Genomic DNA, 27,924 nt, shown 5'->3' on the forward strand with positions numbered 1-27,924 from the left:
TTCCAGACGTCCCAGGTCCCCACGCTGCCACCTCCCCCGCCCGGTCAATTTCCTGCGCAGCTCATCTGGCGCCCCTGGGTCCCTGGTCCCCCGGATCTCTGGAGCACTTTACAAACATTAATTAATTCTGGCCGCCACCCCCCAGGGTCTGGATAAGCAAAGAATCAGCTCAAGTCCCAGGAGAGGGCCAGGCCTGAAGCAGGCACAGGGCCGGGAAACAACTAGAGAGAATGGTTTATCTTCAAGAGGAGCAGTTGAGTGAATGGCTGCGGATGGGAGCTTGTGTGGTTTCTCCCCATCTTCAGCCAGGCCTCAGGGCACCGCCTGCTCCTTTGTCACATTTTCAGTCTGGGACTTGTATTGAATCGTCTCATCTTCCCCACCACACCCAGCCAAGTTTTTAGGATAAACCCATCCCCTTCTGCTGCTCCTACTGGGGATGCAACCAGCTACAAGGAGCCTCGTACAAGGAGGGGGATGGCCTTGGCGCCCTCAGCCCTGGGGTGGCTCCCCAAGCCCAGAGGTGGTGGGGGGTCACCTGGCTCCCTCCCTTGGTGGCTTGTTGGGAGTTTAGCTTTAGGCGGGTAAGGAAGGGAATCCACTAAGATGGATGGTGGATGGGCCGGGCCCACAGGGGCTTCTCACTGGCAATTCCAGCCTAGCTTGCTCCCCTTATCTCTGCACCCTCCGGGCGCTTGGTGCTGGTGGGGCCTCCCCAGCCCCGGGGAGCTGACTTCTGCCTGCCTGCTTTCCCAGAGGAAGGGGGTGAGCCACATCTGGCCAGGTTCTGTGCCCCCCCCATCCCCCAGGGAACCGGCTGTTGCATGAGGGGAGGCACAGAGAAGGAGCAGAGAGTACAGGGCTGTGGGGGGCATGGAGGCTGGTGGTGGAAGCCCCCCTCCTTGGGTCTGAACAGTGCTGGGGCTTTGGGGAATAATCAGCTTCTCTGTTGCCCAGTGCTTGGCTCAGGCCTGAGCCCATAGTGGGGGCTTTTTAAGCATCTGATAGGTCTGACCCAATCAAGGGAAACATTCCGCCTCCCATACAGGCTGCCCCCCCCAAGAATTCCCTTCTGTTACTTCCTAGCAGCTCTGTCCCGCCTTGGCCTTCCTGCCCCAGGAGGGAAGGCCACTTCCGCTGACCAGTTTGATCGGGGGCAGGGCCCAGTGACCTCTGAGAGGCCTTCTGCCCCTGGTGTCCTTCCCTGGGCAGACACCTCCAGCAGCTCCCAACCTTCCTGACACCCCCCCACCCCGAAATCTTTGCTCTTTCTTTCCCACCTCCCCCTCCACACCTGGACACCCGTGGGGGGGGCGCTGGGGGGCACTATATATACTACCGGAATTCCTGGAACCTACCCCAGGCTCTTGCTCTCTGTCTCTTTACCTTTTTTTTTTTTTTTTTTTTTGTCTTATTGCCATTTCTTGGGACGCTCCCGCAGCATATGGAGGTTCCCAGGCTGGGGGTCTAATCGGAGCTGCAGCCACGGGCCAACACCAGAGCCACAGCAACGTGGGATCCGAGCCGTGTCTGTGATCTACACCACAGCTCATGGCAACGCCGGATCGTTAACCCACTGAGCAAGGCCAGGGACCGAACCCGCAACCTCATGGTTCCCAGTCGGATTAGTTAACCACTGCGCCACGATGGGAACTCCTGTCTCTTTACCTTTGCTCCTGTGTTGCCCCCCTGCCCTTCAGCCAGTCTACACCTGGGTAAAACCAACCTACCTCTAAGACCTAGTGCCAGTGGCCTCTTGTGAGATCCAGCCCCCCCCCGGCAGAATTAACCCCTTTCCCCCCTGTGCTTCTGGCTGCTTTCTACAAGTCCCTCTCTTGTGTTACTGGTATTGTTTTCCAGTTAGTTGGAGGGTTTTTTTAGGGGCATCTAATGCTGGGCACTTGGCCAGGGTTAACTAACTAATGGCACCATCCGTCCACTCAGGCACTGTAGTGGGCCCGGGGTGAATATGGGAGCCGTGGTTCCCCCTTCTTCAGAAATTGAGTCAATGAGAGAATGATTTCTAAACACTAAGTCATCCGCTGCTCAAAGTGTAGTCCTTGGTCCTCGGTGTCACAGTGAAGCTTGTTACAGAACATACAAAGTCTCGGAGCTCCCTGGTGGCTCAGTGGGTTAAGGATCTGGCATTGTCGCTGCTGTGGCTCATGTCACTGTTGTCATGTGGGTTCGATCCCTGGCCCGGGAAGTTCTGCATGATTTATGCACAGCCTAAAAGAAAAGAAAATACAGAATCTCAGACCCTTGCCTGTCCTACTGAGTCAGAATCTGCACTTTGATCCCCAGGGGATTTGATGCCTTAAAGAGAAGCCTTGCTCTAAGTGATTCCCTCTCTGCTCTGTCCTCGCTGGCATCTTTCTGCCTCCATCCTCAACTCTGGCCCCTTCACCTTCCCCTGGCTGTTGGTTCCGTGTCTGCGGACCCTGCAGGCTGACTGGACCGAGTTCCCAGGACCCGCCCAGTGGTGGTGTCCAAGAGGTGCCCAGTCAGGGCTGCAGGAAGTGAATTTGACAGTGGGCGGTGGGGCTGGCTCAGCTGGGAGGGGAGGGGGGCGCTGGTAGGGGAGGGGGTCTGGGGCAGCCTTGAGGTTTCAGCCAGGCCCTGCAGAGCCAAGTGGAGGAGGCCAATTAGAGCCGCCTGGATAGTCAGAGCTGCCAGGGAAGATTGCACATTAACTCTGGTTGGGAGCACGGGAGGGGTCTGGGGAGTGGATCCTGGAGCAGGTGGAGACCTTGGCTGGGAAGGGAAGGCAGGCCTACGCCTGTTCCTGGCAGGAGAGGAGGCCAGGGACACTGCCCGGTCCCTCACCTGGGTGGGAGAAGCAGGGGCAGGGTGGCAGTAGGAGGCGAAGGATTTACTACAGCTCCGGCCAGTGGCTGCTGGAAACTGGCCCTGAGTGTGTGGGGCGGGCCCCTCAGGGTCACACCTGGTTCCTTGAAGGTGTCGTTTGCGTGCCCAGAGGGGTGACCCCCAGACCACCAGGAGGAGCTGGGGTATGCAGGTGACCTGGGTCTTGCAGGGGATCTCCCAAGACTGTGAGATGGCCTGTGCCCACACATGGCTGGGCCTCGGAGCACCACCTGGGGGCACTCAGGGCCTCTGGACTGGTGTTACCCAGGGCTGGGTGATTGCAGGGAGTAGGGTCAGAAGGCTCCCCCCCTTGCCTTGGGGTTCCCTGTCCATCTCCCAGCCTGATCTGCTTCCCCAGGAGGGGGGCACTAGAGGTCAGGACCTTTGGCTTGGGAGCACCCCAGGGCATGGCTGTCCTGCTCTGTTACCAACTGGGTAGGTGGTATAGACAAGGCCTACCTTCTCAGAGTGTGTTTCCTCAGCCTGGCTGTCCTCTGATTTGCACCGAGAATTCCCCTACGGGTCTTTAAAAAAATTAAAAAAAAATTCCAGCTCCCACATCCCATGTCAAACCAACTATCGGCATTTCTAGGGCTGGAGTCTGAGGGTTGGGTTTTTAAGCTCCCTAGTGATTTTATTTCATTTTATTTTGTTTTTATTTTTGCAGCCCTTTGGTAGTTCCTGGGCTAGGGTTTGAATCAAAGCTGCAGCAGAGGCCTGCTCCACAGCCATAGCAATGCAGGATCTGAGCCTCATCTGTGACCTATGCTGGATGTAACCCACTGAGTGAGGCCAAGGACTGACCCTCATCTTCACAGAGACAATGTCAGGTCCTTAACCCTCTGAGCCACAATAGGAACTCCTCCTCAGTGATTTTATTTATTTATTTATTTGTCTTTTTCTTTTTTTTTTTGTTTTATTGCCATTTCTTGGGCTGCTTCCGCAGCATATGGAGGTTCCCAGGCTAGGGGTCTAATCAGAGCTGTAGCCACCGGCCTACACCAGAGCCACAGCAACGTGGGATCCAAGCCGTGTCTGCGACCTACACCACAGCTCACGGCAACGCCAGATCCTTAACCCACTGAGCAAGGCCAGGGATCGAACCCGCAACCTCATGGTCCCTAGTCGGATTCGTTAACCACTGCGCCACGACGGGAACTCCTCCCCAGTGATTTTAATGTGTACCTGAGGTGGGGATCCCTTGTGAGAGCCCTCCCAGGCTAATGGGCTGGAAGGAAGCCTACCTGTTGGGTTTACCTGCCCCTTGGTCCAAAGAGCCCCTTTCCAAGCCTTTGTCAGACTTCATTAAGTCACTTAACAAACATTTAATGAGCACCTACTATGTGCCAGGCACTGTTCTAGTCATTGGGGTATCAGTAGTAGTCAAGACAGAGTCCAGCCTATTTCTAGTTTGTTCGGTGGAGAGCTAGAAGGGGTCTGTAAGGGCTCTTTGAGCCTCAAGTCTCAGAGACACATGTTGTTTCAGGAGGAGGTGCTGCCCCTCCTGTGCAGACCCCATTCCCCAAGGATTTCAGACCTGCCCTTGGCTTTCATTTAATCATGATTTCATTGGAATAAGATGTTGGGCTTCCGCTTGTGCTATGCCCCAAGGCAGGGTCTCAGCCTCTGCTAGGCCAATCAATATATCTCATTTTTTTGAAAATCCACATTTTTTCCTGACTGGAAAATAATATAAACGCCATGGAGAAAACTTGAAAACTAAAATAAAAAATTATCTGGGAGTTCCCGTCGTGGAAGCGAATCTGACTAGCATCCATGAGGATGCAGGTTCGATCTCTGGCCTTGCTGAGGATCTGCTGTTGTCGTGAGCTGTGGTATAGGTTGCAGACGCAGCTCAGATCTGGCCTTGCTGTGGCTGTGGTGTAGGACAGTGGCTGCAGCTCTGATTTGACCCCTACCCTGGGAACTTCCATATGCCACAGGTGCAGCCCTAAAAAAAAAAAAGGATCTGGCATTGTCATTGCTGTGGTACAGGTCACTGCTGTGGCTTGGGTTTGATCTCTGGTCTGGGTACTTCCACATGCCACGTGTGCAGCCAGAAAAGAAAATAGCATATCTGTAATACCACTGTGTATTGACATTCTCTATTTGGGCTTTTTAGCCTTTAATGCACACAGGTTAACTGTTACATAGTGTGTGTATCCTGTCCTTTTCCGGGGTACATTAAGCTTTCCCACACCTGCCAGCTCAGCACCCCCGGTGTGGTGCTCTGGTGTCTGCACTCAGCCTGACTCTAAGCTTTCGCCGTTATAAACAGTCTGCACTCAACACCCTCGTCCGTACATGTCCTAACGCTTGTCCAGCGAGCCTCTCAGGATAAATTCCCAGAAGTGCAATCTGAGATCAAAGGGAAGGCGCATCTGTGACCTCACCAGCTCTAAGGAGGTAGAAGGGGGGGACCCTGCGCCCCAGCCCAGCCAGGGGTGCGGGAGGAAGACCCGCCCCACCCTCTAGGTTGGGCGCGGTGGCCGCCACTGGCGCCAAGGGGAGGGGCAGAAGCGAGACAGAGGGGCTGCCTGAGGCAGGAATCTGCCCCAAGGTGGAACCCAGGCCGGCGAGTCCTGGGCTCTGCCCTACATTCCTGACCCCACGTCCCAGGGGGGCGGGTGGGGCAGAGGCTTGGGGTGGGGTGGCGGAGGGCTGATGTGGGGCCTTGCGGGTGGGGTCACAGCAGCTTTCTGCTCTCAACTTAGCAGGGAGGCTTCTGACTTTCACATACCCATACTTCACACCCCTGTAGAGCTGGGGGGGCTCCTTCCTGGAAGTGGGGGCCGAGAGAGGAGGGATGGAGGCCCCGGGGGGAGGGGAGGAGAGGGGAGCTCAGCTCTCCAGGAGTTCATCACAGACTCTGTGAGCTCCAAGCGCCCCAAGCAGGTGACGGTGGTCACTCCCAGGAGTGGCAGCTGTCCCCGGCATCGGTACCTGCAATGGGGACTCCTGGCTAGCAGGGCTAAACAGCTTGCCAGGGCTCACATGGGAGGGGTGCGCCACCAGAGAAAGGGCTGCAGGGCTTTCCTTGGGGACTGGGGGGCAGAAGTGAGGCTGAACATCGTGGGCACAGTGCGCCCAGGGAGCTGGGTGGGAGCGCACAGCAGAGGCGTTTCCACTTGGGGACACAGACCCCTTGCAGGGCGGGTGCGTGGGGAGTAAAATGATGACAGTGCTGTGTAAAGGTCTGTACTTTTTTGGCTGGCAGGTGGGCAGAGCCAGGAGTGACAGTGAACGCAAATCCTGGCCGGGCAGCTGCAGGTGCTTGAGGCAGACACCTGTGCGGATTTGGTTCGCAAATCCCTCTCCCGCCACTCACTGAGCCAGCACCCCTTCCTCTAGCCCCCAGGAGGGTCGTAGCCTAGAAAGGGGAGACAGGGTCTGAGTCTAGACGTGGGTGACAGGTTGACATAGGTCACGGGAGGGGGCACTAAGTCTGTGTCTCGAAGCTGTTGGCAACGCAGACTGCAGCGCATTTACCACTCTGGCCCATGCTGTCTTTGACCCCTTACCATGAGGCGGAGGCACAAATATAATTTATGAAAAGGAGCGAGGACCATTTTAGATTACCATATATCACCACCTAGACTTGATCATTGTTTACATTTTGCTACATTTACTGATTATTTTTTGTTGAAGTATTCATTTTTTCAGCCACACATGCAGAAGTTCCTGGGCCAGGGATCAAACATGCACCACAGCAGTGACCAGAGCCACAGCAATGACACTGCCGGATCATTAACCCATTGAGCTGCCAGGGAACTCCTTTTTTCTTTCTTTCTTTTTTTTAAATTTTTTTTATTTTTAAGGCTCCACCCGAGGCACATGGAAGTTGATCAGAGCCGCAGCTGCTAGCCTACACCACAGCCACAGCCACGCCAGATCTTTTTTTTTTTTTTTTTTGGTCTTTTTGCTATTTCTTGGGCTGCTCCCACGGCATATGAGGCTAGGGGTCGAATCGGAGCTGCAGCCACCAGCCTACGGCCAGAGCCACAGCAACGCGGGATCCGAGCCGCGTCTGCAACCTACACCACAGCTCACGGCAACGCCGGATCGTTAACCCACTGAGAAGGGCAGGGACCGAACCGCAACCTCATGGTCCCTAGTCGGATTCGTTAACCACTGCGCCACGATGGGAACTCCAGCCACGCCAGATCTGATTCACATCTGCAACATACACCACAGCTCACGGCAACGCTGTATCCTTAACCCACTGAGCAAGGCCAGGGATGGAACCCACATCCTCATGGGCACTATGTTGGGCTCTTTACCAGCTGAACCACAACGGGAACTCCTTCCTGAAGTATTTTATGTTAAATTCCATACATTGCATGTTTTCACCTCTAAATACTTCATTTTACATCTCTAAGGGAGTTCCTTCGTGGCCTAGCGGGTTAAGGACCCAGTGTTGTCACTACTGTGGCGCTGTGTGTTTGATCCCCGGCCCAAGAACATCCGCATGATGAAGGCATGAGCACATGCACATGCGCGTGCGCACACACACACACATACGCACGCACACACACCTCTCTAAGAAATAGGCTATGTTCCTGTGTAACTACAGTTATCACACCCCTTAGTAATTTCCTAATAGCGTCCAGTGCCCAATCTGTAGTCAAATACACCCCATTGTTCTCAGTCTGTCCTTGACCACTGGTTTCTTTAAATCACGATCCAGTCAAGGTTCACGTGTTCCACCGGATTCTTATGCCTCCTGCATCTCCTTTGCTCTCAAGCAGTGCCCGTCCCCACCTCTTTCTTTCCCTCCCTGATAAGCACGGAGCCCTGGAGACGGTCTCACTTCCTGGAGGCGGCAGGGCTGCGCCTAGATTGCTCTGCGGTGGTTTCACAGGGGTCTGGAGCCGGGCGGGCTGGGACTCCTGCAGCCTCAGCTGCTCTGTCAGGTTGGACAGGCCGAGAGCCAGGCCCCAGACGGAGAGCAGGAGGGAGGCCTGGGCCGGGCCAGGCCCGTGTGGGAGGCAAAAGTGAGCTGAGTGCCCAGGGTTGCCCCTCTTCTCGGCCTCTTCTCAGCTTCTCCTCCAGCCTCTCCTGTCCCTGTCCCTCTTCTTGGCCTCACAGACACGCCTTCCTGAGTGCCCAGCAGCTCAGCCGAGACTCAGAGTCCACCCATCCTGAAAGCCAGGAATGTGGGCCTGCGGGGTGTGTCGGGGAGCCGTGTCGGGGAGCCTGAAGGCTTGCTCCCAAAGGCTTGCTCACCGCCGGCCAGGGGCCTTTCTTTCTCTCAGGCCAAGTTTCGGCACTTTTGCTGCCTCCATTCGTCACTGGAGAGACTCTCGGGTCCCCTGAGTGTTCGGCTTACCGCCCTTTCTAGACTTAAGCTCTCTGAAAGGATGAGCCATGCTTGTTTCAAATCCCATGTGCCGGTCCCTTTTGTGGCTCAGGGTGGATCCTGGTGAAGAGAGACATGAAGAGGTCAAGTCAATGGACGTTTTTGCAGGGATGCAGAAGTGAATTTTGTTTCTCCAAGGAGCCAGGATCCCCTCCGGTGAACCTGGGTTTCTCCCCATACCCCAGTGGAATGTGACTTTGGGTATTTGGGGAGGAGATGAAGGCTGCCACCCGCCACCCGCCACCCGCCGATCCCAGTGTTCTTACGGTGCCTGCTTTGGGAGCGGCCTTCCATAGGTTTGGCCTAGATCTGTGGGGTGGTGGCGGTGCCCTGGGCTGGGGGTCAGGAGATCTGGGGTCTGGAACTGGCCGGCCATTCCTTTATCTTGTGTGACTGGAGCTCAATCAGTTCCCCCTGCACGCCTCTCTTTTGCAGGCTAGATGCGGGGGGTGGGGGCGTCCAGGGACCCAGCCTGGTTCCTCCTCCCTTGGCCACTCTCAGAGGTGCCCGCGTGGGTTCAGGCTCCTCTGACAGTCACTTGCCCCACTTGTGACTCCCTCCTTCCTCCTCCTTATCTAATCTTTCCAGACGGCACTGATCCGCCCCACTGCCTTTCTGTGGCTCCCACCGGATCTCAAAGTCCACCCTGGGCAGAACGGGGCCAGCCAGGTCCCTGGATGCGTCTGCCTCCCCCTCTTCCCTCAGACCAAGGTCCTGGGATGCAGACCCCACAGGCATTTCAGGGTCCACACTCTCCTCTGCATCTTTCTAGAGCAGAGGGTCCAGGGAGGCCCACCCACATTTTGCCTGCCAGACCCTCCCCACCTCTTGCCCTCATGCCCAGGGGCCTGCATGGTGAGAAGTGGCGGGGGGGGGGGCAGCTTGCCTGGCTCAGGACATGGCTTCTGTACTCACGGCATTCATTGTGGTGGCATGAGCGTCTAGAGGCTGGGGACCACACCCAGCACGTAATCCCTTCTCAGTATGTGCATGGAACTGAGGTGGTACCAAGCCCAGGGGTTCTTCAACTCTGTGACCCTCACCCTGGACTAAGAATGGAATGAGGTATCAGATGTGAAAACGAGTTATCACTTCGCGTGTTCCACACACTGGCGGGTTTCTCTAAGGTGATCTTGGGTGGGCTGCCACAGGGGCCTGGGCACTGCCTTGAAGAGGAGGTGCGACTGGGTGGGGGGGCTTCTGCGTGTGCGGAGGCATGGAGGTGGGTCAGCGGGAAGAGGGGGCTGGCAGAGCCTGGGAGCATGCCCTTCCTGGGACCTTGGGTGGAGGGGCGGAGGTGGGGTGGCCCTTGAAGCTACTGGGCACCTGATCCCAGGAGAGCCCGGCTCTGGTTACAGCGCCAGGTGTGCATCCTAAGCCGGACACCTGTAACCAGGAGAGTATCATCAACACAGATGCCCCTGCCATGGGGAGGGTGCCGACCGCCCAGGACGTGGGTGCCTCCCGGTGGGGAGGGGTCCCCCACCGCGGCCGCCCTTCCGGCGGGGGAGGAAAGCCTCGCGCCCGCCTCCCGCCGCCCCCGCGCGCGCCTGGCACGGGGCCCGCGTCCCGGCAGCGGCTGGCAGCAGGAGGCAGGCCGGGGCGAGGCCGCGCTCGCATTCCCTCGCGGCGCGGCTGGGGCGACGGCCACACGCGCGGGGAGGCCAGTTTCGCTGGGTGGCGGGGATGGTGGCGGCAGGGCAGGGGCGGGGCCGGGGCTCGGCGGGCCGGGGGCGGGGTTTCAGGAGGTGGGAGGGCGCTCGGCGACCCCTGCACCGCTCCAGGCGACCCCTGCACCGCTCCAGGGACAGAAGTCCGGGTCGCGCCCTCTGAGGCGCCCACCCACCACTCCGCCCCGTATCCTGGCGGTGGAACTCCAGGATCTCCCCGCAGCCCATCTGATAAGGGCTTTCCCGCTTATCTGTTAATGGCTTCATGGGACACCCCTCCCTTCACCTCCCGCCTGATAGCACCTTCTTGGGATGCCTAAGTCCTAAGGAGTAGATGCAGAGGAATGGAGGGGAGGCTTTTGCGAGCGCTTGGGGACACCGTGGGACTCTAAAACAGCCTGCGGAGCCTTGATGGAGCACCAGACAGGACATGAAAAGATGGGGCTGACGGGATGCCCTCCCTTAGAGGTTGCAGGGGGCATACAGGATGTTCCTGGGCCTTGTTAAATTTACTCCTCCAGGACCCACATTTGGAGGGTGGGAGGGTGTGGACCACTGGAGCCAGAGCCAGGAGGAAGCTCTGAAAGTCCCATCTTCCTGACCTTGTTTTCCTGACACCTTCCGGGAGCCCCCTGCCTTCTTACTGTCCACGTGGCTTGCTTCTCTGTGCTGGTTCCTCACACAGGCCGTTGCTGTCCCCTCTTGGCTGAGGTCTGGGATGTTTCCCTTCCCAGCCTTGCTTGACATTCTCCTTCTGGAGGCCACACTCTGTCCTGAACGAGTCTGCCCCCTTCTCTGAGTGGCCTCAGCTCGTCCTCCCCAAATGTGCCCTATTCTGTAAACCACAGGCTCCGGGGAGGGGCTGAGTTGGAGACATCAGGGCCTCAGAGGCTGTGCCAGGTTGGGTGGGAACTGGACGTCTACAAAATGACCAGGCAGATTTGTGCCAGGAGGATTAGGGAAAGCACGCCAGGCATTCAAATGTGCATGTCTTTTTCCTGCACGTGTGACCCGGACAAGGAGTCCCCAGGAGAAGGCTGGAGAGGGGTCTGGAGTGAGGATGGGTTTTTCCTTGGACAGGGAGTAGCCAAGATGGCCTCTGCAGAGCCTTGTGCACTGGTCAGGGTGGGGCTGCAGGGCCTACCCTGCCTCTCTTCAACTGCACCTGCTTCCGTGATGCTCTGTCTGTCTAGTGCCCCCAGCAGGGTCAGGTCCCAGGTCCCTAGCCAAAACTTACCCATCCTCTGTCCCCTCCCCTCCAGGGCTTTGCCAGGAGACAACCAGCTAATTTCATTCACGAATGTCTTACAGGGAATTCTATGAATTCTGCAGGGCTCTGTACAACTGCTGCCTCTTCTTTCACACCTTCTCTGATTGGCTAAGCTCTGACCTTTCCCTTCCCTGGACAAGATCCATACTTGGTACCATCAGTTGGCACCAGTGCATATTCCTTATATCATTAACTCTTCTGAGTATTGTGACTTGTCTTCCCAATGACATTTTAAACTCTCCGAAGCGAGGCGGGGACCTTATCTTTGGCTTCTCTGTACTTCCCTCAGCTGCCGGTAAAATGATTGATTGAGTCAATATGTATTTCATGTGTGCCTGCTCTGTGCCAGGGAGATGGTCCAGATGCTAGGGATGCAGGAGGAAGCAAGGCAGACACATCCCTGTCCTCCTGGGGCTTCCATCTCAGGCTGTGGGGGTGGGGATAAAAGAAACTGGCAAAATCCATAGCAGCCGGGTGGTGTGAACAGTGAGGCAGGGAGGGGAGGGTGATGAGTGTGTTAAAGAGCAGTTTACAGTTTTAAAAAGAGTGAGGAGGGTGTCCAAGGGGTGGGTCCTTTGAACTGAGATTGAAGGAGGCGAGGGAGGGAGCCTGGAGGTGTGCGGGGCAGAGAGAGTTCCAGGCAGAGGGAGGAAGCAGAGTCAAATCTCCTGGAAGGTTTGAGGAGCCAGGAAGGGGGGCTCCGGGCTGGAGCTGAGTGGGCGAGGGGCCAGGGAGGAGCTGAGGTCTGGGAGCAGAGGAGGTGGCTCCTCTGGGGTCTTTCAGGCCATTGTGAGTTCTCGGCTTGGTTCTGGAGGGTACTGAGCAGGGCACTGCCCTGATTTGACTTACCTTTTATTTTTTTTAAATTAATTATTATTATTTTTTGTCTTTTTATCTTTTTAGGGCTGCACCCGCGGCATATGGAGGTTCCCATGCTAGGGGTCCAATTGGAGCTCTCGCCGCCAGCCTACTCCAGAGCCACAGCAACTCGGGATCAGAGCCGTGTCTTCGACCTACAGCACAGCTCACGGCAATGCCGGATCCTTAACCCACTGAGCAAGGCCAGGGATCGAACCCGAAACCTCATGGTTCCTAGTCGGATTCATTAACCGCTGAGCCATGACGGGGACTCTTGACTTACCTTTTAAAGGGACCCCTCTGCTGCTGTGTGGGACAGGCTGTAGGGGGATGAGAGGGGATGTCAGCTGTGAGGAGGCGATTCCATCAGGTGGGGGGGCTGCTGAGTGGGGTTGGACCGGCGGTGGCAGCATGATGAAAAGAAGTCTGATTCTGCATGTATTTTAAAGATCAAGCTCATGGGGTTTCCTCACAGATTGGGGTTGAGGGTGAGTGGAGGAGAGGACCGAGCATTGGTCCAAGGTTTGGGGCTGAAACCACTGAAAGGGTGGAGTTGCCATCAGCTGTGGTGGGAGGCCTTCAGGAAGGGCACATGCAGGGCGGAGCGGGTGCTCGGTTCAGAGCAAGCCTGTGGCACTCGACGTGGAGCTGTGGAGGGGGCGGTTGGATCTGAACCCGTGTTTGTGGCCTAGATGACCCGGGGCCTGAGTGCAGGTGGTCAAGAGGAGAGGGCCGAGGACTGGGCTGGAGGCTGGGGAGGGGGAGGGGACCGAGTAGGTCCTCACAACCAGCGCCCCCCCCCCACCATCACTGTCACTGTGAGGTCCCCACAGCCTGGCCTCAGAGCTCAGCTCTGCCACTTGCTGGCCGTGTGTGCCTCTCTGTACTCTGGTTTCCCTGCCTGCAGCACGGACATAATAACAAAGGAGATTTAGAAAATTAGATGACATGTGGAGTTCCCGTCGTGGCTCAGCAGTTAGCGAATCTGACTAGCATCCATGAGGACATAGGCCTCGCTCAGTGGGTTAAGGATCTGGTGTCGCTGTGAGGTGTGGTGTAGGCTGGCAGCTGTAGCTCTGATTCCAACCTCATAGTTCCTAGTTGGATTCGTTAACCCCTGTGCCACGACGGGAATTCCTGCAACTCTGATTTGACCACTAGCCTGGGAACATCCATTTGCTGCAGGCGTGACCCTAAAAAGAAAAAGAAAAACCCAGGATCCTATCCTCAAGGAACTTTCCATATAGACCTGGCAAGTAGTTGCAGTAAAAGAGGTGTGGCAGCAGGAGAGGCCAGGACCAAGGGCTTCAGGAACACGGGGGAGGGAGGGCATGGCCTGGCAGGGCTCCCCAGAGCAGGAGGGGCTGAGGGTGGAAGAATGAAGGGAGGTCTGGGAGGCCCAAGGCTTGGAGGGGATCCAGGGGGTTCTGGGCACGGAGGACAGTGAAACTGCTCAGACCACCTCTGTGGAGATGAGAGCTCGAGGGACCTTGGGATTGACTGGAGGTTTAGCATGGCTGGGACAAGGAAGTTGCGAGGCCACCTACGGAGTGGGTGAGGTCAGATCACAAGAGGCCTTGTTAGCCACTCCAAGGAGGGGAGGAGCAGAAGGAGGATTTGGAATTAGCTCTGTGACTTGGGGCACTTTATTTCATGTTCAAACCCAGTTTCCTCCTCTGTGAGATGTGTGCATGACTAGCCCCTTGTGGGGAAGTTGATGAGAATTCAGAGGCAGCAGCTGTGAAGGGCTGAGATGGAACTGGCCTCTGAAAGGGGGGGTCATTGTCATCCCTTTGGCTGGGGTGGCTTTGCAGATGGTTAAGTGCAGGGACAGATGGGTGGGTGGGTGGATGTTCTCCCAGGACTTAGGAATAACCCCAGTCTTGGCTCTGAGGGAGGAGTTTCAGGCCCAAGTGTGATCAGGAGTTCCCGTCGTGGCTTAGCAGGCTAAGAAGCCGACTAGTATCCACAAGGATGTGGGTTCAGTGGGTTAAGGATCCAGCATTGCCGCAAGCTCAGATCTGGCGTGGCGTGGCTGTGACCCCCAGGCCTGGGAACTTCCATGTGGGCAGGTGCGGCCATGAAAAGAAAAAAGCCAAACCAAACCAAGGGTGGCCACAGAGGAGGGTGTGAGATGGGCCTGGCTGAGGTCGGGAAGGGCAGGCTCTATGTCCTGTCTTTGAGACCTGGAGGCCTGTCCCCCTGGTTCGGTGTCACATGAGCTTCTCTCCTCCATCGTCCATCTCTGGTCTCTCCCGGCTTCTGTTTCTTACCCTTTTATCTTTCTGACGCTACTATCTTTTTCTGTCTCTCTTGATCTCTCCCTGTTTCTGTCCCTCTGTCCCTTCTCCGTCCTCCGTCGCCCACTGCCCTTCAGGTCTGGGAGGGTCTTGGGGTGACGACAGGAGTTACAGCTGCAGTGTGTGACAGCCCAGACTGGCAGCAGACCCTGCAGGGCTGACCCAGCTATGGCTGGGGGTGGGGACCGGTCGAAGAGGGGCTGGAGGGAGGGTGGGGGAAGGGGCTGGGGGGGCTGGTTTGTCTGTTTTTCTTGGGGGCTCCCCTGGGCTCACCTTGCCGTTAAGAGCGGGGCAGGGGGAGGGAGGGTTTGCTGGTTTCTTTGGAGGCCCCCTCTGGTGCCCTGGAGTCCTCTGCCCCGAGGGAGGGGTCCCTGGGGGTGCCTGGGGAGGTGGTCTCTTCTCTTCCACTGACCCAGCTCCGCGTCCCCTAGGTTGGTGGATGACCGCTGTGTGGTGGAGCCCGCGGCCGGGGACCTGGACAACCCTCCTAAGAAGTTCCGAGGTGAGACCCCCGCTACCCCCCACCCCAGGCTGCCGTGTTCCGGGACCCAGGGGGCAGGTTGGACGCGCTGCCGTCTGTGGAGAACCCCCACCCCCAACCCCCGGCCCCGTGGGCTTGCTCGATGCCATCCTGCCCTGCTGGCTGGCCTCTCCCTTCATTTCCTGGGGACCACACCCCACTTCTCGGGGGCACACCCACTTCTGGCCAGCTGTTCTCCCCCAACCCCCTGCCACCCACAGGGCTCTCTGTGTCTGGACGACTGGGTGTCCTCTGAGGGATGGGGGGAAAAGAGACTTCCTAGGTGTTCAGAGGCCCTTCTCTGTGTCACCATCTCCCCACGGGATGGTGAGGTCCCCAGTCCCTTCTCCTGGCCCCCGTGCTATCCTCAGCCCTGGGCCGTGTGCATGAGTCCTGCCTTTGGGGACCTTGTGGTGCTGGACCGGGCTCTGCTGTGTGACCCTGGGCAGGCACCCTCCCCCTCTGTGTCCTCTATGGTCAGCAGCCCCACCCGCAGGCCTGGGGGCCCTCATGAGAATGAGGTGACACCCTGCTGTCACTGTGGTGTCACTGTGATTACCTGGGAGGCTGTGGCAGACAAGCAGGCACTCCTGGGCGTGCTGGGCAGGGTGGGAGCAGGCGGGAACACGCTGGCTGTGCACCCAGTCTGCCCTGGGGGAGGCCAGCCGGATTGTCCTGGAGACAGATGCTGGGAGGGCCGGGCGCTGCCCCTCCGTGGGGGAGTGGAGGACAAATGCGGGGGCCTCGCAGCCCGTGGGGGCCAGGTCCACTGTTCTGCTTCTGCTTCTATCACAGGCTTCTGCAGGGGTGTTGCCTGGGGGTCTTAGGTCCGGACGCGCCTAGAGAAGGGGCCCTGCGTCCGGCCCTGTGCTGTCCTCATGGCCAGACACCCTCTGTCCTGAGACCCTGTGTCCTGTGTCTTGAGACCCCTGTGTCCTGTGTCCTGAGACCCTGTGTCCTGTGTCCTGAGACCCCCGTGTCCTGTGACGCCCGTGTCCTGTGTCCTGAGAACCCCGTGTCCTGTGTCCTGAGACCCCTGTGTCCTGTGTCCTGAGACCCTTGTGTCCTGTGTCCTGAGACCCCTGTGTCCTGCACTGTCTGGCCATGTCGCCTCTCCCCTCATTCCTCCCTGGCTTCTCCCCCAGTCCCTCTGCTGTTCTTCACATTTGTGGGCCACACTCTCGCTAAACGTGGGGATCTCGGGGTGCTCATGTGGGCCCCCTGCTTAGAGGCGCGGCTCTGACTGGCCTGCGCTGGGGGCCTGAACGTGGGGGTGGCAGCGGTGGGGACTGGGGCCTTCCTGGGCCAGAAATAGGGGGGCTTTGAGGCTGCAGGGGGGCAGGTTTCCCTGTGCCAGGGAGCCCATCCCGTCTTGGGAAGCACTCAGAGGGGCCAGGGTGGTGAGGGGCCGGGTCAGGCTGTGCCAGGGCGAGGACTGGGGGTGAAAGGTGTGTCGCGGTGTGTGCAGCCAGCCGCGTAGCCTGATAGGTGGTGACAAGTGGAGGGTGTGGCGGGAAGATTAGCCCTAGAGTTCCGGCAGACAGTTTGGGGCCAAGTGTTGACAACAAAAAAGCCACTGAGCAGAACAAATGCTCCTTTGACGCCTTGTTCCCCCCCCCAGTCTGTTCCTTCCCGCTCCTTTCTTTTCCTCTTTATGTTCCCGAAGCCGAGAGCAGGGCCCATCCCAGATCCGAGCTGCCCTGGGGTCCCCTTGGCCCCGGGGTTGCAGGGGCTCAGTGGCTCCCTGCCCTCCAGCCCCATCGGGGCTGCGGGGTCTTGGTGAGGCAGGTGTGGCCCCTCTGGACCCCATCTGGGCCTCTTTGGATCTGAGACAAGGGCCAGAGCCTGGTCTCCGTGCGGCCCCACAGCTGCCGGGCACAAGGCGGAGCGTGAGAACTTGGGACGGGAGACGCGGACTCCAGCCTCTTGAGTTTTGAGACCGAAGCCCGGAGACGAGAAGGCGGAGCTTGGTCTCCAGCCCCGGAGGCCGGCTCTCAGGGCTCCCCGTTTCTCCTGCCAACAGCCTGGAGGGAGGTCCCGGTGAGGCTGTGGGGACCATGGCAGGCCTTTCAGAAGTTGTTGAGAGGTCATCAGAGACGACTGTGGCCTGAGGGCACCCTGGGGTGGGCCCAGCCATCCCTGGGAACCCCCAGCTGCTCCAATCGTGGAGGCCCCCAGGCTGGGCTGGCAAAGCCAGGGAAGCCCCCGGCCTGCCTCCGTCAGCCTCTGATGAGCTCCCAGTTTGTGGTTTCATCTCCCACCACCTTCCGAGGCCCTCCCAAGCCCCAGCACGTTCAGGGAATTCTTTCCAGTGTTTGCTGGGCCCTGGGAGGCCCAGGCTGCTGGGGCCCCAGTGGGTAGGGCGCCCTGCGCCAGCCCTGCCTCCCTGCTCTCGCTTTGCTGAAGACGTCTTGGTTTATGGCTGCTCCGAGTCCTGCTCACCTGGCCCGGCCTGACCTGGGCAGGTCCCCTCCCACAAGCCCGTTTTCTCCTCCATGTTGGGTGCAAAGACTCAGCTCAGAAGCCCCGGCCCTGCAGTCGACCTCAGGGCAGCTCAGTGCTCACACCCCAGCTGCAGCGACCCCGTGAAATGTGAGGTCTCACTCACCCACCCAGGGGGATGAGGAGAGGCCTCTCCTGCTTACACACTGGGTGCCCCCAGTCTTGTGCCTCTGCTCTACTTATCTACCTGCCGAGCCTGGTTTATTGTTACTTTGACTATTATTAAGACCCATTTCAACTGTACAAGAGTAAAGAGAAAAATAGGGAGTTCCCATTATGGCGCAGAGGAAATGAATCCGACTAGGAACCGTGACGTTGCGGGTTCGATCCCTGGCCTTGTTCAGTGGGTTAAGGATCCGGCGTTGCCATGAGCTGTGGTGTGGGTCGAAGATGCAGCTTGGATCTGGTGTTGCCATGGCTGTGGCGTAGGCCGGCAGCTGTAGCCCTGATTGGACCCCTAGCCTAGGGACCTCCATATGCCGCGGGTGCAGCCCTAGAAAGTTTAAAAAAAAAAAAAAAAAAGAGTAAAGAGAAGAATAACACACACTCATGGACCCACTACTGAGCTCTCTCAAGTCCTTTTTGCTGTGTTTCTTCAGGTCCTTTTTTTTTAATGTCTATACCTTCAGTATATGGAGTTTCTCAGGCCAGGGGTCAAATCTGAGCCACAGCTGTGGCAATGCTGGATCCTTAACCCACTGTGCCACAGCGGGAACTCCAAGGTTTTGTCATTTTAATTTTTTAAATTAAAAAATTAAAAAATTTAAAAAAAATTATAGTTGATTGGAGTTCCCGTCATGACACAATGGTTAACGAATCTGACTAGGAACCATGAGGTTTCAGGTTCGACCCCTGGCTTTGCTCAGTGGGTTAAGGATCCGGCGTTGCTGTGAGCTGTGGTGTAGGTCACATATGCGGCTCAGATACCGTGTTGCTGTGGCTCTGGTGTAGGCCGGTGGCTACAGCTCTGATTGGACCCTTAGCTTGGGAACCTCCATATGCCGTGGGAGCGGCCTTAGAAAAGGCAAAAAGACAAAAAAAAAAAAAGAGAGATCGCATCTTATGTTTGTGCCAAAGCCACCCTCGCCCCCTATGTCTTCGCCTTGACCCCTCTCCGTTTCCCCCTCCCCAGAGGCAGACACACTCAGAAATTGCATGTCTTTCAGGGACCTGTTCTTATGCTTTTGTTGTTCATACATAGAGCTATTTCCAGGATTTACATAGAGTTTTCTTTTCCATTTTTCAATCGTGTATTTTGAGGGTAGCCTTTGAAACAGATCTTTCTGCACTTTTTTCATTCTGCACTGTTTTTGAGATTTCTCTGTATCAACATGCATGGCTATAGTGGCTGTTGTTCATCTATTTAATTGCTACGTAATATTCCGCTGGGTCAGTAAACCGCAAGCCTTGGATTGGTTCCCCTATTGACGGATGTTTAGCTCATTTGCAGTTTTTGGCAATTGTGTGTGATGCCAGGGTCACCTCTACAGGTATGTCTCCCTGGGCTCGAGGCCAAGGGTTTCTTGGGTGTGTTCCGAAGTGGGGGTGCCCAGGAGGGGGCTCCTCTGCCTTGGTTGGAGGGCCTTGCTGCCTCCGCGGGGGCTGTGCAGTTCCCCCTACCTCAGCCCCAGCAGGCTGTGGCTGCACACACCCCGTGCACCTTGCTGCACCCCATTCTGGCCATACTTGTTTTGTCCCGCTTCAGTGTTGCCCAGCCTGCTGGGTGTGAAATGGCACCTCGCTGAGCTTTTAATTTGCATTCCTCTGACTCTTAGTGAGAGGGAGCCTCTTCTGTGTTTCTTGGCCACGTACAATTTTGTTCTTAATCTTCTCTTTCCCCCTTTTATTTTAATTTTATTATTACTATATATTTTTTAGGGCCACACCCACAGCATATGGAGATTCTCAGGCTAGGGGTCAAATTGGAACTGCAGCTGCCGACCTACACTACAGCCACAGCAATGCAGGATCCGAGCCGCGTCTGCGACCTACACTGCAGCTTATGGCAACGCTGGATCGTTGACCCACTGAGCGAGGCCAAAGATCAAACCCACAACCTCATGGTTCCTAGTTGGATTCGTTTCTGCTGCGCCACAACAGGAACGCCGATTTCCCCCTTTTATAAAAAGTAATGCAAATACTCCCTAGACTGTAGTTTTAAGCATTTATAAAATATTTATTTTGGGGGGGAGTTCCCTGGTGCCAAAGTCGGTTGAGGATCTGGCATTGTCATTGCAGTGGCCCCTGTCGATGCCATGGCTCGGGTTTGATCCTGGGTCCAGGAACTCACACATGCCAAGGGTGCGGCAATAAAAACCCCAAACAAAACCACCCTCCCCCATAAAACTGAATAAGCTTTGCATTCTCTTCTGTAACCATGGTGGAGTCTTTGGTGTTCTATAAGGTAAATGTTGAGAAAGATTAAAAACAGGTGTTTACATGACTTACACAGAGCTTATGAATAATCGTGGCACGTAGCCTTATCCTCTGTGTTCTAGGCTCGTCTCAAATCTATGTGGTGCTGGAGTTCCCATTGTGGCACAGCAGAAAAGAATCCTACTAGGAACCATGAGGTTGTGGGTTTGATCCCTGGCCTCACTCAGTGGGTTAAGGATCTGGTGTTGCTGTGAGCTGTGGTGTAGGTTGCAAATGTGGCGTTACTGTGGCTGTGGTGTAGGTCAGCCGCTGTAGCTCCGATTTGACCCCTAGCCTGGGAACCTCCATATGCTGCGAGTGGGGCCGTAAAAAGTAAAAAAAAAAAAAAAAAAAAAAAAAAAAATCAACTCTGCTGGTGCCTTTCAATCCTGGAATCATTTGGGATCTGGGTTGGGGGTACCTCTAAAAATGCATATCCCGGAGTTCCCGTCGTGGCGCAGTGGTTAACGAATCCGACTAGGAACCAAGAGGTTGCGGGTTCGGTCCCTGCCCTTGCTCAGTGGGTTAACGCTCCGGCATTGCCGTGAGCTGTGGTGTAGGTTGCAGAAGCGGCTCGGATCCCGCGTTGCTGTGGCTCTGTCCTAGGCCAGTGGCTACAGCTCTGATTTGACCCCTAGCCTGGGAGCCTCCATATGCCGTGGGAGCGGCCCAAGGAAATAGCAAAAAAAAAAAAAAATGCATATCCCAGGATCTCACCCTACCACCTAGGTCTAGGGGGACTTGAGAGTTTGTATTTTTAAAGTCCCCCCAAGCCGGGTTGATTCTATGAAGCGGTGGTTGTTGGAGTATTGTATACCTTAGTCATTTTGGAAGAACATCAGTTTATTTATTTATTTAATTTTTGGCAGCACCCACAGTATGTGGAAGTTCCCAGGCCAGGGATCGAACCCAAGGGGCAGTTGCAGCCTGAGCCATAGCTGGGGCAACTCTGGATCCTTAACCCGCTGCACCACGTAGGAACTTCCCAAATGGCTTCTTAAATGAATATCCTCAGAGTTCCTGTCGTGGCGCAGCAGAAATGAATCCGACTAGTAACCGTGAGGGTGCTGGTTCGATCCCTGGCCTTGCCCAGTGGGTTAAGGATCCAATGTTGCCATGAGCTGTGGTGTAGTTCGCAGACTAGGCTCGGATCCTGTGTTGCTGTGGCTGTGGCTGTGGCCAGCTGCTGCAGCTCCAGTTTGACCCCGAGCCTGGGAATCTCCATATGCCGCAGGTATGGCCCTAAAACGCAACCCCCCCCAAAAAAAAAAAAACCAGAGAAAAGAATATCTTCTTGTTTGAGCCTCACAGCCCTGTGTCCCCTTGCCCACAGGTACCTGCCCCCCTAGCACACAGTCCTTACTGTAGGAAAGGCCCCAGACCCAGACTTTTCTCTTGGCCTTTGGTGCTGCTGCTTCTGTGTGGACCAGATCTCCTGGTTGCCCTTGTGCCCTGTAGTTTGGTGGGAAGGAAAGTACTGACCCTTCCTGGGGTTTGGACAGGGCTACCTTTGGGCAAAGAGCACAGCAGAGTAAAAGTGTGAGGTGGGTAGCAAACATTTCGGAGAGCTCAAATCACTTATTCATTCAACAAGCATTTTTTGGCTGTATTATGGCCAAGGCTGTGAGAGAGCATCTACATAAGAGAACAAGACAAAATTGTCACATTCCAGGTAGCAAGTTTCAAAGAAAGATATAGAGGAATCAGGAGCAGGGAGGGATCTCTGCTGGCTTCATCCCTCTGCCAGGGTGCTCTGTGCCTCAGGGCAGTGTGCTGTGTTCAGACACAGCCTCAGACCCTGGTGGGCTGGGAAGTCCTTTTAATGGGGCTCAACCATCCTTCAGAGAATTGGATAGAATATCATTAGAATGCATCTCCTGTTAAATACATTCAATGAGTTTTGAATTTGAAACTTTTTACATTTATTTATTTTTATTGAAGTGTAGTTGATTTACAGCCTTGTGTCAGTTTCTGCTGTACAGCATAGTGACCCAGTCATAGATATATATACTGTATTCCCTTTCTCATATTATTTAACATCCTGGTCTGTCCCAAGAGACTGGATATAGTTCCCTGTGCTGTGCAGCAGGATCTCATTGCTTGTCCATTCTAAATGGAATAGTTTGCATTTACTAACCTCAAACTCCCCATCCATCCCACTCCCCCCCACCCTTGGCAATTGCAAATCTGTTTTCTACCTACGTCTGTAAATCTTTTTTTTTTTTTTTTTTTTTTTTTTTTTTTTTGGTCTTTTGTCTTTTTAGGGCCATACCCTTGGCATATGGAGGTTCCCAGGCTAGGGGTCCAGTTGGAGCTGTGGCTGCCAGCCTACGCCACAGCCACAACAATGCCAGATCCGAGCTGCATCTGCAACCTCCACCACAGCTTGTGGCAATGCCGGATCCTCAATCCACTGAATGAGGCAAGGAATTGAACCCGCAACCTTATGTTTCCTAGTCGGATTTGCTTCTGCTGCGCCATGATGGGAACTCCCTCTATGTCTGTGAATCTGTTTCTGTTCTGTAGATAGGTTCATTTGTGCCACATTTTAGATTCCACATATAAGTGATGTCGTATGGTATTTGTCTTTCTCTTTCTGTGAAGCTTTTTATTTCTAGAAATTTTATTTGTTTCTTTTTCATTCTGCTGTGTCATATTTTGTTGTTTCTTGTTCTCTGTAGGGATCCTCAAGCTTTTCTTTTATTGGTTTAACCAGAATAGGCCCATCTTACAGATGATGTGTGTGTCTGACGTCTCTTCATGTGTGTTTCTGGTGTGTGTCTTGTGGGTTTGTTCTCTCTCATGGCCCCTGGTTCCCAGGATTCCTGGTTACCTGACTGTGTATGCGTCACTGCATGTAAACATTTGGTCTGAGTGGTTGTGGACGAGGAGGAAGGTACCTTCCTTCAGAGAGGCTGTGCGTATCTCATTCCCAGATTCCTGGGGGCACCGCGTCCATGACTGCCAAGCCAAGCTCGAGTTTGGGGTTTCTGGCACCATCCAGGGGACTCCTATCTGGCTCTGATTCCTGGAAGGAGCCGTCCTCTGGGTTCAGCCTATACCTGGGAGTTGTGGCCCTTTGGGGTCCAAGCTCATTGAGGGAAGGTTTCCTGTTACATGTCCCACCTTCCCTGTCTGGGCTGGGATGTCTGCCCCTTTACCTGGTGAGGCGTCAAAATCAAATGTCATGTTTTCTGGACTCAGCAAATACCCAAGGACAAAAGTCTCTTGGGTGTGTTCCTATATCTCCCTGACCTCCTTTTAGTTCTGGCTGGACAGTTCCTCACTGTCTTGCCAGTTCTTTAAGAAGTCTTGGAATTCCCGTTGTGGCTCAGTGATTAACGAACCTGATAAGGATCCATGAGGACGTGGGTTCGATCCCTGCCCTTGCTCAGTGGGTTGAGGATCCGGCATTGCCATGAGCTGTGGTGTAGGTTGCAGACGCAGCTCGGATCCTGTGTTGCTGTGGCTCTGGTGTAGGCTGGCAGCTACAGCTCTGATCGGACCCCTAGCCTGGGAACCTTCATATGCAGCGAGTGTGGCCTTAAAAAGACAAAAGACCAGAAAAAAAAAAAAAAAAAGTCTTACAATAATATACATTTGAAAATTCCGGTTGCTCTTATTGTTTTCTGGTCAGGCTGGTTCAGAGCAGATCCCAACGATGGCTCTCAGTCTGTCATGCCCAGAGTCTGCTCAGCCCCCAGGGAGAGGAGGTCCCCATGGTGTTTCAGGGTAGCGGTGACCCTGGGTGTATTTTCTAGGGGACTCAGGCCAGAAGGGTGTGGGACCCCCTGCTCTCAGGCACCCTGGGGCAGCATCCGTCTCCCCTCCTTTTATCCTCTCTGGGTTGGGCGAGGGGCAGGGGGAGCAGCTTGCTCAGGACCCCAGGGCCTGTGAATTTCTGGTTTTGCTGTCCTCCCTGCTCTGGGCCCACTCAGAGCTGGTGTCCCTCCTGGCTCAGGTTGCCGGGCCCGGGAGGCGGCCGGCCCACATGACCACTGCATCTCGTGCCTCTCTCGCCCTTCCTGCCACTTGTAATGAGGCATTACCCCTGATCCCTCTTCTCCCTCCCTTCAAGGCTAAATTCTGGCCCCACCTGATCACACACCGGAGGCTCTTTTCTAGATTGGTGTGTTCGCCTGCCAGACACTGGCTAAGCCCCGGGCTATGGGCTGGGGACACAGCAGTGAGCTCCGGGCTCAGCTCTGCCTGCCTGCCCTCAGAGTCTGGTGGGCGCGGTTAAAATATAAGCAGACCAGCCTGTCAGAATCAGGACCCCTTTAATGTTATACAGTGGAATTCAAAAATAATACAACCTGGAGTTCCCTAGTGGCTCAGCAGTTTAAGGAGCCAGCATTGTCAGTGCTGCAGCTCAGGTTTGATCCCTGGCCTGGGAGCTTCTGCATGTCTTGGGAGCAGCCAAAAAAAAAAAAAAAAAAAAATCTATTAATCTCCATATTTTATTTATTTATCTATTTATTTATTTGCCTTTTAGGGCCACACCCACGGCATATGGAGGTTCCCAGGCTAGGGTCGAATTGGAGCTACAGCTGCCAGCCTACACCACAGCCACAGCAACGCCAGATCCTTAACCCACTGAGGCCAGGGATTGAACCTGCAACCTCATGGTTCCTAGTCGGATTCGTTTCTGCTGCGCCACAATGGGAACTCCTATTCATCTCCATATTTATCTATAATAAAGTAAGAGGGGGATGTTCAGGGGAGGGAGTGAGGCCAATATAATGCCATAAGCATGTCAGAAAGAGAAATAAAAGAAAAGCAATTTATTGTTATTTTTTCTGCTGCGTCTGCAGCATGTAATAGCTCCTGGGCTCCTGGGCCAGGGATGGAGTCTGTGCCACAGCAGTGATCAGAACCACAGCTGTAACAGTGCTGGATCCTTCACATGCAAGGGCACTGGGGAAGTCCCAGGAAGGCAATTTATAACAAAAGTCTTATGTAGCTTCTGGAGGTAAATGTTGGGCACAACTGGCAGATGTGAGGGAGCAGTCAGAGCTTGCCTCTGACTCATGGACTCGGCGGCCGCGAGTGATGCGTTTCTCTGAAACAGCAAAAATCTCCTTGTGAGGCTGGAACAAGACAAAGGGCAACACAGATTCCCTCAGTTTATATGGGAGTTGCATTCCCGGGAAAGTTGGCATTTGCTAAAACAACGCAAACAAGGCTGTGTGTCTGCGCTGCTCAGCCCAAGCACTGCTGGCGGCTGTCCTGCTGAGCCAGCGGCAGGCTGTTTGTGTCAGGAGCAGGTGACCAGGGACCCGGTCCTGCCTGCTGGATGCTGGCTGTGATTTCAGTTGTTGGGACAACCTAAATCCACCCCCCCAATTTCCAAACACCCCCTGGTTTGGCCCTATCCACCCTCCTGCCGGGAACCAGTGGCCTCTAACAAGTTAGTGAGAGTGACGTGGTGACCAGGGGGAGCCCTGAGGGGTCTGGCTTGGCCTAAAGAAGCAGAAGGAGTTCCTGGAGGGCGGACACCCCGGTCTTGAAGGTTGAGCAGAGCCCCATAAAGACACATTCTCTCCAGCAAGCGAGCTGTTGCTGCCGAGGGGACGCCCACCCACGCTGGTGGTGCCAGACTGGGCCGGGAGGGGCAGCAGCTCCATCTGCTTAGGGAGGGGTGTGTGGCCTTTCTTCCCCTTCAGGGAGGGTCTGTTCTCTGGAAACTTTGACTCCCTCAGTTTCCCTTCCCGATGACCAGGGTCTCTGCCTGCTGTGGGCTTTGCAGAACCCAGTGGTGCCCCCTGCATGGCATAGCCTTCCTTTAAGAGGACAGAGGAGGGGACCTGTGGGGGCGGGGGGGCATCTCTGTGATCTGTTCCCCGGGGGTCCCTCCCAGGTTCCCCGCACAACCATCTTCCTCTTGTGCTCCTGCTGCAGGGGCATCGCCAATCTGGAGCCATGGCCCTTCGGCCTGGGAGGGTCTTAGAGGAACCCTGTGCCCCCCTGGGATCCCTCCCCTGATGGGGAGCTCACCACCTCACAGCAGGGCCCTGCTATGATCAGACAGACCCAATCCCTGTGCCAGCGTTTCGCTGGGCCCGCCACACTTGAAATAGGATTTTCCATCTCATGTCGCCTTTCCATACATAGAAAAATCTGGTGCTCTTTCTAGTGTCTGGGCTTGTGGAAATCAGTAATGTTTTGTCTGCTTCCGAAAAGAGGAATCAAGCATTAGAGACCTGTTTGTGGAATTCTAATGGGCCCCTCCTGAGGGTCCCTAGACGCAGAGCCCGTGCCAGAGAATTACTGAGGAGGGTTCCAGGAGGAGCACGAAGGCAGGAAGGAGCTGGTTTCAGGGACTAGAAGCTCAGCCTGATGCCCCAGGGTCACTGCAGACTGTCCCCTCCGCCCCTGTCACCACCTGATGCAGGAGGGATGAGGATGCCCCTTCCCAGGCATCTGGAGGCGAGGTGGAGGTTGGCCAGAGGGGGACACTGCTGTGAGTGGACACAGGCAGGCATGGGGGGAGCGGCCAGGAGCCTCTGATAAATCTCCCAGGGGAGCCTCTGATAAATCTTCTCAGACCTGCCCCGGGGTCTCCCTTCTCCGTAGGATGTGCTGCCTCCCCTCCTCCCCGCCGTGGGGTGTGGGGAGGGCTGGGAGGGCCAGTGGGATTGCGGGCAGGGCTGCAGGTCGGCCTGAACCCGTGTCTCTCTCCTTTTGCCCACCCCCCGCCCCCAGACTGCCTGTTCAAGGTCTGCCCCATGAACCGCTACTCGGCTCAGAAGCAGTACTGGAAGGCCAAGCAGACCAAGCAGGACAAGGAGAAGATCGCCGACGTGGTGCTGCTGCAGAAGTTACAGGTGTGTGTGCAGGGCCCCCGCATGCGTAAGCGCACAGGGCCGCCGCTCATCGGAGCTGCTGGGGGCCCAGGACTTTTTAAAGCCCGCTGTGCCGGAGAGCGGTGTGTGTCGCCGAGAATGAGGTGAGGGGCAGGAGCCTGCTCTTCCGGCGGCCCACACCTCCCTTTGGCCCCTTCGTGCCAGTTAGTGGCTGGCACGGCCCTGTACCAGGCAGGGCACATGGCTCTGTGAGTGGGAGGGGAGGCTGCACTTCAGCCCCGACCTGGGCCTTCAGCTGGACCCCATGGTGCAGGGCACAACCTGCACAGCTGTACATGGAGTTGCTGTGGCTCCTGGACACAGCAGCTCCAGGGACCCGACTTGAGAACTCATCTTAACCTCTCCCCTCATCTTATAGAGTTGGAGCCTGGGGCCCTGGAGGGAGCTTGGCTGTTGTGGGCGTCCTGTGAGTTTGTAGCGGGGCCTGGGTGGCCGCTAGGTCTCTGCTACCTTTGTGTGTGGTGTCAGAGCCTGCTGGCTGCTCACAGGCCTCGCAGTTCAGACCTTGGGTGGTTCTTTCTGGACAGAGCCCAGGGCCCCAAGCCCAGTCTCCGTGAAAGGGAGGGTGGGAGGCCTGGCTGTGGTCAGTGACTTTGCAGCCCGCTTCTGAGACCCTCCCTGGGGCCGGGGGCCCCGCCCCCATCTGGCAGACCTTGCTTTCCTGAGGGGGTGGCTGTGACTTGGGGAGGGCTGTGAGTTGGACGGGAAAGGAGCTGGGTGGGGGCTGCGGAGCTCTGTTATAAATCATCTCTTGTGCTGGGCTGGGGGCCGTCACAGACCGAGGCCGAACTGTGGGTCTGGACCGGGCGTAGGGCATTTGCACGCGCACAGACACTCAGAACCACACATGGTCACCCAGCCGTACACGGTAGGTCTGTGGAAAGTCACGTGGTCCGTGCCAAGGCTCCCCATCAGCCACCCTGGCTCCAGCCTCAGGCATGAGGCCGGATAATAGGACTAAGCTGTTGAAAGGGGCAGAGAGCCAGTCTGATGGAGGCAACAGAGCCCCCCCCTCCAGGAATGGCCAGTCTGATGGAGGCCGTGTCTGTCCTCAGGCAGCTTCCAGTCTAATGGGTCGGAAGAGCCTAACAAGGTGTCCTTGCTGGGATGCAACCAAGTCCCGGAGGCACCAGAGGTGGCTCCCTCTGAGTTGGATGTGGCCAGTCAGGGAAGGCTCCCTGGAAGCAGTGGGCTGGGGGCACAGTTTGGGGAGGAAGGGTCAGAGATGCGTGGGGTGGAGGAGGAAGAGGAGGAAATGGAGTCTGGTGAGAAGGGGTCCTGAGGTGTTGGGGTCTA

General features: G+C 56.0%; 1 protein-coding gene across 10 annotated transcripts in view; it reads left to right on the forward strand.

Moving 5' to 3' along the window:
- Nucleotides 1-27,924, forward strand: part of ITPR3 (inositol 1,4,5-trisphosphate receptor type 3) — a 65,413-nt gene that overhangs the window by 919 nt on the left and 36,570 nt on the right. For all 10 annotated transcript variants that reach the window (XR_014809918.1, XR_014809916.1, XR_014809915.1 and 7 more), the window contains exons 2-3: nt 14,757-14,827; nt 26,468-26,589. Coding sequence is in view for 2 of the 10 variants with exons in the window: in XM_003128345.6 (XP_003128393.1) it covers nt 14,757-14,827; nt 26,468-26,589 (193 nt within the window). In the remaining 8 variants the exon portion in view is untranslated. The remainder of the gene's footprint in view (nt 1-14,756; nt 14,828-26,467; nt 26,590-27,924) is intronic.

This window comes from Sus scrofa, chromosome 7 (genome assembly GCF_054392235.1).
Source record: "Sus scrofa isolate SSC_HxYL_T2T_F1_AM1 chromosome 7, Sscrofa_HxYL_maternal_Yorkshire_Landrace_v2.0, whole genome shotgun sequence".
Classification (NCBI taxonomy): Eukaryota; Metazoa; Chordata; class Mammalia; order Artiodactyla; family Suidae; genus Sus; species Sus scrofa.